This window comes from Oreochromis niloticus, linkage group LG3, assembly GCF_001858045.2.
Source record: "Oreochromis niloticus isolate F11D_XX linkage group LG3, O_niloticus_UMD_NMBU, whole genome shotgun sequence".
Lineage (NCBI taxonomy): Eukaryota > Metazoa > Chordata > Actinopteri > Cichliformes > Cichlidae > Oreochromis > Oreochromis niloticus.
Genome location: NC_031967.2, coordinates 84,038,827 through 84,046,887, shown reverse-complemented (window position 1 = coordinate 84,046,887; position 8,061 = coordinate 84,038,827). Strand labels below are relative to the sequence as shown.

At 41.5% G+C, this 8,061-nt stretch overlaps 1 protein-coding gene and 1 long non-coding RNA gene across 2 annotated transcripts; both read right to left on the bottom strand.

Annotated features, from left to right (window-relative positions):
- Window positions 1-3,030: 3,030 nt before the first annotated feature.
- LOC109199613 (uncharacterized) lies at window positions 3,031-3,942 on the bottom strand. The gene is made up of 2 exons (XM_019354938.2): window positions 3,522-3,942; window positions 3,031-3,423 (listed from the first exon to the last, which is right to left on the bottom strand). Exons 1-2 carry the CDS (start codon window positions 3,940-3,942, stop codon window positions 3,092-3,094), a joined length of 753 nt encoding a protein of 250 aa, XP_019210483.1. The 3' UTR covers window positions 3,031-3,091.
- A 668-nt stretch (window positions 3,943-4,610) lies between these two features.
- LOC112846427 (uncharacterized) lies at window positions 4,611-7,307 on the bottom strand. The gene is made up of 2 exons (XR_003219366.1): window positions 7,269-7,307; window positions 4,611-4,913 (listed from the first exon to the last, which is right to left on the bottom strand). It is a non-coding gene; the product is annotated as an uncharacterized LOC112846427 (long non-coding RNA).
- Between the last annotated feature and the right edge of the window lie 754 nt (window positions 7,308-8,061).

Sequence of the window (8,061 nt, the reverse complement as noted above, 5' to 3'; positions counted from 1 at the left end):
CAGCTCTTCTCTGAGCCCTTGGTATTTCTCCAGCTTCTCGTGTTCCTTCTTTCTGATATTGCTGTCATTCGGAACCGCTACATCGATCACTACGACCGTCTTATTCTGTTTGTCTACCACCACTATGTCTGGTTGGTTAGCCACCAAGGGTGGTGGAGAATGACCGAGCTAAGATCCTGTGGGACCTCCAGATACAGACGGACAAAATGGTGGTGGCTAACCAACCGGACATACTGGTGTAGGGCTGTGCGATATGACCAAAATCTCATATCCCGATATTAAGACATCTATCGTCCGATAACGATATAAATGAAAAAAATGTAACATTTTCTGTAAATTCTGTGAATCTCGGGCATCTCGACTTGCGTGAAGTGTTTCCAGCTGGACGTCGCGTACCTGGAGTCCAGTGTTTTAACTGATGCATGAAACGATACATTTTTAGACATAAGTTGTAACGGCCGCCGTTTTCTTTGTGAGTATTTATTACACGGCGTGCTGCGGGGAAAAGCCTGTTCTAACGTTTGAGTCTGAGGTTTATTTTTTAGCACCTGACGGCTTTTTTGCTTCTCATCCGTAAATACTCTGCATCTTTCACGTGATTCAGTTTATTTTGAAAAGTCTCAACAGGATCTTGAGCTTTATTGTGAAAGGGTTATGTGGAAAATAAACAAGCGGACACGCCGTGGTTTTACCGTCGTTGCTAACGAAAACGCATAAAAACAAGCGCTTGTCCGTCCGTAGTGTGGTTATATTAAATATAAGAGTAAGAGAGAACTTTAAGAAATTAATATAGCCGCTACAGTGACCATCAAAATGATGAAAAAATATTGCCGTAAACAGTTTATTTTGCGACACGACGAAACAAACGATAGCATAAAATGAAACGATAGACGTTTTTATATCGTCATCCGATATATATCGTTATATCGAACAGCCCTATACTGGTGGTAGACAAACAGAATAAGACGGCCGTAGTGATCGATGTAGCGGTTCCGAATGACAGCAATATCAGAAAGAAGGAACACGAGAAGCTGGAGAAATACCAAGGGCTCAGAGAAGAGCTGGAGAGGATGTGGAGGGTGAAGGTAACGGTGGTCCCCGTGGTAATCGGAGCACTAGGTGCTGTGACTCCCAAGCTAGGCGAGTGGCTCCAGCAGATCCCGGGAATAACATCGGAGATCTCTGTCCAGAAAAGCGCAGTCCTGGGAACAGCTAAGATACTGCGCAGGACCCTCAAGCTCCCAGGCCTCTGGTAGAGGACCCGAGCTTGAAGGATAAACCGCCCGCAGGGGGGTGCTGGGTGATCATATATATATACACATATATATATATATATACAGGGCTCTAGAGTGCGACCAATTTGGTCGCAAATGCGACCAAATTTTTCCGTGGTGCGACTAAAAAAAAACATTTGGTCGCACGGGTGCGACCAACTGTTACCAACAGTTGGTCGCACCTGTTTGGGTAACAAAAAAAAAATCTCTGCAACTCTCCGTGTGGTCAACAACAGACACACATTATGCCCCTATTGTGGACTAAACCAATCAGAGATAGTCAGGGGCGGGACCTCTCTGATTGGCCGTGGTCCAGTGGAAAGTGCAGGTAGAAGAGGGAGGTGAGTAGCTTTAATAAGGCGATCATTAACGGATTCCACACAAAGACATAAACACAGAGCGACCCGACGCATCAGAATCAGTTTTGTCTTTCTCGGCTTTCTCACCGGACGGCCCGCAGACGGACACGCTGTCGGAGCTTAGCGATTCTGATGCGTCGGGTCCGCGCTGTGTTTATGTCTTTTTGCGCTGATTCTGAGCTGCAGGTTTTGTCTCTCCAACCCAAATTCGCCGAGCCAAAAAGAAGCAGCAAACTGCGCTTCACATTTGATCAATGTCGTCATGAATTCCCTCTGACTTTTGCTGTTTTGCTTCCACCACGATAAAAATTACACTTCCTACACAGCTCCCTGTGTGTACTTCAAGAACAGTTTCCCGTCTCAAATCTCTGTTTTCTGGATTATTCATTCGCTTATTACCCACCAGTCTACCGTTGTTTACAGCGCTGTCTTTTTCTTTTTTTCATGTAAATGACGTCCGACAAGAAAGCCTAATTTCTGCTGTTCAATACTGAAGAAATTTAAACTTCTTAAAATTATGCAAAATTGCAGAATATTGCAGAATATTTTTAAGGTTATCTGCTATAAAAAGCCAGACCAGGAAAATCTCCTTCATGTTTGTCTGTGTTTTATTCTCAGTTACTTTGACACAAAGGCATCTGCTGTGATGTTCACAATTCTGATGAAGTCTCACGTGTATCAGTACTGATAAATGATCAGAATTATAATATTTCTGACTGTCTGAGGCTAAACTGAATCGAATCAGGACTTTGAGAACCTGAATCGAATGGATTATAGAAATCAGTGATTATACCCAGCACTAGTGAGCATCCTAGGCCTGACAGAAGTGGATGTAGCTGTGGGTAATAAGAAAAGATGAAAAGAACTATTGATAACTTTTGTGTTAAGTTAAGGACTGATCCGTCTGAAATTCATAGCCAGCTCTGACACGGTGCCATCAATCTTTGAATGCTGAAAAAACAGCAGTGTATCCAGAAAACATATTATATGCTGCAATAAATGCACTGCCCAAGTGTCCCCTCTCCCCACTGCCTTTCAGCAGCAGGCAGCAGCAAACAGGTCGTCAGAGGAGCCAAGATGATGATTAAGTTTAACATTTTCTATAATATTGACAAAGCACTTTAAGCACAAGATTGTTAGTTAATAATTTAGAAATGAATATTGTCTGTATGGACTTCCCCCCCCAAAGAAGGTGCACATGTAAAACTGCGGTGTTAAGCGAAGCGGTTGAAAAATTTGAGTGCGCCTAACTTTTGTGCCGGTACGCCTAACTTTTTTAAGTTAGGCGTACCGGTGCGCCCATGTCAAAAAGTTAGTCTAGAGCCCTGATATATATATATATATATATATGTATATATATATATATGAACAAGAATGTGCACTTTAACTTATTTCAGTTAACTATTAACTATTCTGCATTGCATTTGCAAAAGACCAAATTGGCCAAAAGTCTGTCAGTCATTTGTGCACGATGAGGCCGTAGAATGATGCCACCATAGCTGAAAACTCGCTCCACAGGAGCACTACATGCAGGTACTGCCAAAACTCTGCTGGCCACAGAGAAGGAAGAGTCTGCATGTTCATTGCCCAGAACAAGAGGGCGTTCTGTCCATCAGCAATATCCAGGTAGTGACTTAGCTGTAGAGCTGGACTCTTCCCCACATCCTTCTTCTGCCTCTTACAGTAAGCAGCAAAGAGTCCTCCATCTTCAGAGTCCTCTTGATGTTCCTCCCCAGGAGTCACAGGTTGCTCTGACTTTGCAGGATCTGCTGCATCTTGCAGGATCAGATCTGGCAAAACAAATTAACAACAGCAAAAGAGCCTTTATTACAATTTTAGACAAAAAAAAAAAAATACAGAAAAAATATAAACTATATTCAATCTTTACCTTTAACTTTTTGTGTCACCTCTGCCTTTATGTCACAACTGCCCGACACATGGTGTTCCACCCACAACAGAGAAAATGCTGGATCCAAAGCAGCTGCTTTAAGGTACACTGGATCTGAAAAGGGGGCAGTGATCCCATCTTCTGCTCTAGCCATTCGCACACTGATAAAGATTCCAAGAAATCTTTTGTTCAAAGATGCTTGGAGGCTCCTGACCAGACCATTCAGGAAACGGACTTGAGGCTTCAGTTTCTCAAGGTGGTGATTGAGGGACAGCACAGATGGAACAACAGCACTGATCGTGACTATTTTCTCACCTTGTGTCAAATCTGTTGCTTCTCCAAAAGGCTTCAATATGTCCACCATCTCCTTCAACAGGTTCCACTCTCGTGTTGTGAATAATAACTCCTTGTGCCCAGCCATTTCAAGAACAGCACAGAGTTTTAGATGTTCACATTGGAGAACTGCCTTCACTTGTCTCAGTGTTGAATTCCATCTTGTGATTACAGCAGCAGGGATCGCTTTCTGTTCACCAAATTCAGCTTCAAACACATGTTTGAATGTTGTGCTTGTGTGCAGTAGAGAGCTGAGCTTAGATAACTTTGAAAGTGAAGGAGATGCCACTTTGGTCTCTGACAAACACATCTTTCACTACCAGCTGAAGTGTGTGCGCAAAACACTGCAGGCGCTGTGTCTTTGCCATAGCAGCACCTACTGTTTCCTGATCTTCCAAGGTTAAGTCATGCCAGAGCTCTGGGTCGTCAAGATGATCACCATCATCATCATGTTCCTCACCTTGCTCAGTGGGGAAGCACACAGTGAATGCTTTCCGCATATTGGCAGCATTGTCACTAATAATATAGTCTAGTTTATCTTTGATGTTGTAGTCGTCACATATAGCTTCAAATTTCTCACAGATTCTTTCACCAGTGTGTAATCCTTTGAAGCTGTCAAAGGCCAGAAGTTTGGATTTTAGCTGCATCCTCTCTGTCTCTTTCTGTATCCAGTGCACAGTGATACCAAGGAAACCCCTCATCCTTCGGTCTGACCAAATGTCCACAGTGACTGAAACATGATCAGTCTCGCTCAACTGAGTTTTTAACATTGAACGTTTCTCAGCAGCGAGGTTCTCTGTTTTTGATATAATTGTTCTGCGACATACCGGGCTGTATTTTCTGTCAACTACCGTCAGAAAGTGCCGAAAATTCTTGTTTTCCACAATAGAAAGGGGCAGGTTGCAACCAATAATCAAGTCACTTAATAATGCATTCGTGATAGCTTTCTGCTGTGGATGAGTCATGCTGTACTGTCCGGTACAAGTGTCCATAAACTGTGATATGGAAGGCTGTTGAGGTTCATTTGTGATCCTCTTTTTCATCTGGTATTCTTCAAATCTGATAGAGGTAAGCATATTAGACTCATGTCAGAAATTCCATTACAGCCATTCATGAATTGCATTTGACTTTAAGTTGATCCTAATAATCCTAAATAACTGTTAACACTTAAACCCTCATAGTTTTCAGACAATAAAAAATATAAATGAAAAATAAATAAACAATATTTATTAAAACACTTTTCTCAAAACTCTGCATACAGTTCTAATAAGCAATGTTTAGCATCCCTGTTAGGAATAACTGACCTTTGCAAATAAACAACAGCTAATAACATAAGATCAAAGTATTTTATTTGATGTATTGATATAAATGACAGAAGAAAAAGGCCAGACGACTGCAAACGTTGTTTCACCAACGAAAAGCTTTCCCCTTAATACATGTACTCAGTACTGCTTGGCTACCACTAAAACAAACACTACAACACATTTTCTGAAGCCGCAGGTTGCCACTGTCATAGCATATACTTATAGTGCTACGTAGCATTATAGCATTATGCCGATGATACACTAATACTCATTACAACAAAATACCACAAAACAACATCATCACTCTCATCTCAAAATATAGCCGAACAGTTGTTACTCAACTTACATGACATTTAGAACCAGTTCGGTAACATAAAAGTTTGTTTGTTAGTACCTGTGGATTAATAGAGAGGACACCAAAGTTAGGATCTTGCTCAGGCCGGAGCTCATTTATTTCTGAGCTGCGCGTGCACAGAGCCTATTGCTAGAGTCTCTCTGGTAGTTCCACGGCAATGCAAGAGCACCATCCACTGGCATAATGAAATATAACCATGGTCTGGCAACACATAACAATGTCAAAATAATTCACAATAATAAACAAAAAATAAGGGGGTAATTGGTTTTCTTACAAAAATAAACATGTAGCTCTACGGGGTTAATGATGGGGAGGAGATGGAGAGAGACTGAGTACAGCTACAGAACCCACTTTATGAAACGGACCCTGCTCACCATTCACCGACAATTCTGAGCTAGTGATGGTAAATTTGATTCTTTTTACTGAATCGAGTTTTAATGAGTCACTCACCAAAGTGAATCGGGTTTTTTGAGTCATTTGAGTCACTGAGTCAGTTGACCAGAGATTGCAAAAAATGTACATTTTCACTCAAACTTAATTTGTTTCTCTTTTAATGTAAATCCTACTGCTAAGATGAGTGATTCTTAAAGAAAACTTTTTTATAGCAAAAAAGAGCAAAAGAATTTCTAAAGGGAACATTTCTTTTGTTTATTTTTATTTTATTAGTATTTTCCTTACATGTGTCAAATATATATTTTCTCATCTAAATGTCCACTGAGCTGTGAGCCAGGGGGCGGTAGTGCGCCTTAACATTGGTTGCCAACCAGGAAGAAGAAGAAGCTGCGAGCCAGGAGGGAGGGGGTGAGTGAGTGAGTGATTCGTTCGCTCTATGATTCAGCACAGGAGGGAGGGGGTGAGCGAGTCATGAGTGATTCGCTCGCTCTGTGATTCAGCACAGGAGGGAGGGGGTTAGTGAGTCCTGAGTGATTTGCTTATGCTACGATTCAGCACAGGAGGGAGGGGGTTAGCGAGTCATGAGTGATTCGTTCGCTCTATGATTCAGCACAGGAGGGAGGGGGTTAGCGAGTCATGAGTGATTCGCTCGCTCTATGATTCAGCACAGGAGGGAGGGGGTTAGCGAGTCATGAGTGATTCGCTCGCTCTATGATTCAGCACAGGAGGGAGGGGGTTAGCGAGTCATGAGTGATTCGCTCGCTCTATGATTCAGCACAGGAGGGAGGGGGTTAGTGAGTCCTGAGTGATTTGCTTCCCCTACGATTCAGCACAGGAAGGGAGGGGGTGAGTAGCTCAAATGTGCTGTTAGCATGTTAGCAGAACAATGCTACTGTGAACCGAGGAGCTATTGTCTTGATGTGAGCTTCTACTCAGGGTTTTTTCTTCCAGTTCAGAGCAGAAATGTTTTTGTTAAGATACTGGATGTTGTGTTTTTCTCCACAATTTTAATTATAAGCTAGATATATTTCTACTAATGAAATTAGTTTGCTAACAGCAACAGGGATGAGTCAGTGAGTCAGTTGCGCTTGTGAATCATGATTCACGAGTCAGTAAAGTGATTCTCGAGTATTGAACGATTCGTTCATGATTCGCGCATCACTATTCTGAGCTAACAAGTTGCATGTTATTTTTGGATGTGCTTGTAGGACCGGATTTAAAATAGGATGACAAACATATCATACCTGTTAAAGCCAAACAGTATCATCAACGTAGCCCGAAGAACATTTGCTAATAAGATGAAGTTAGCTAAGTCAGCTGTCTCATCGTAGCAAAAAAAAAAAAAAAAAAAGCACCACCTACCGTTCTTTATGCAACTTCAAATGTCGGACAAAGTTGGAAGTTGTTCCATCTCCGTCTGTGATTCTCTTCTTGCATATTTTGCATGTTGCATTTCGTTTTTTGTTGACTACTTCGTAGTTTGTGTAGCCGAAAGAAATTACTCTTGGGAGCATTTTTGGCTCGAGCGTTTTTTTTTGTTTGTTTTTTGTTTTTTAAATCTGGTTAATTTGATTGGCTGTGCTACAGCCCACGCTCACATACATACGGAGTGTGGTAAGAATGAATGAATGAATAAAGTGAATTAATGGTCCGCACTTTTTATATAATATGTATGTTAAATTTTAGATTTGGGTAAAATATCAAGTCTTTTCAAGTAAACAGGTTCAAGTCCAATTCAAGTCCCAAGTCACTGGTGTAAAAGTCCAAGTCAAGTCACAAGTCTTACAACCTTTTTTCAAGTCAAGTCTAAAGTCATAAAATTAATGACTCGAGTCCAAGTCATGTGACTCGAGTCCACACCTCTGTTCCTGACCCCCGAGAACCCTCATGTTAACTTTTATCGAGTGGAAAAAAAGTTAGCTTGTTTATATTATGCTAACATAGCTGTGTCGCTAGCGGTCACGTAGCACATCATTATATACCAGCTAGCCAAACTTCAGTAACCCTACAAACGTCACTGCTGTTTAGTTTTCTGTCTTCATTTATGTTAGAAGTGATAGCAGAGCTGTACGTTTGAATTTGTTTCTAAAAACCCGCAGTCAGGACATGCTATATTGTATTTAGATGGAAGCTAGCCTGCTAACTTCTAACTTCG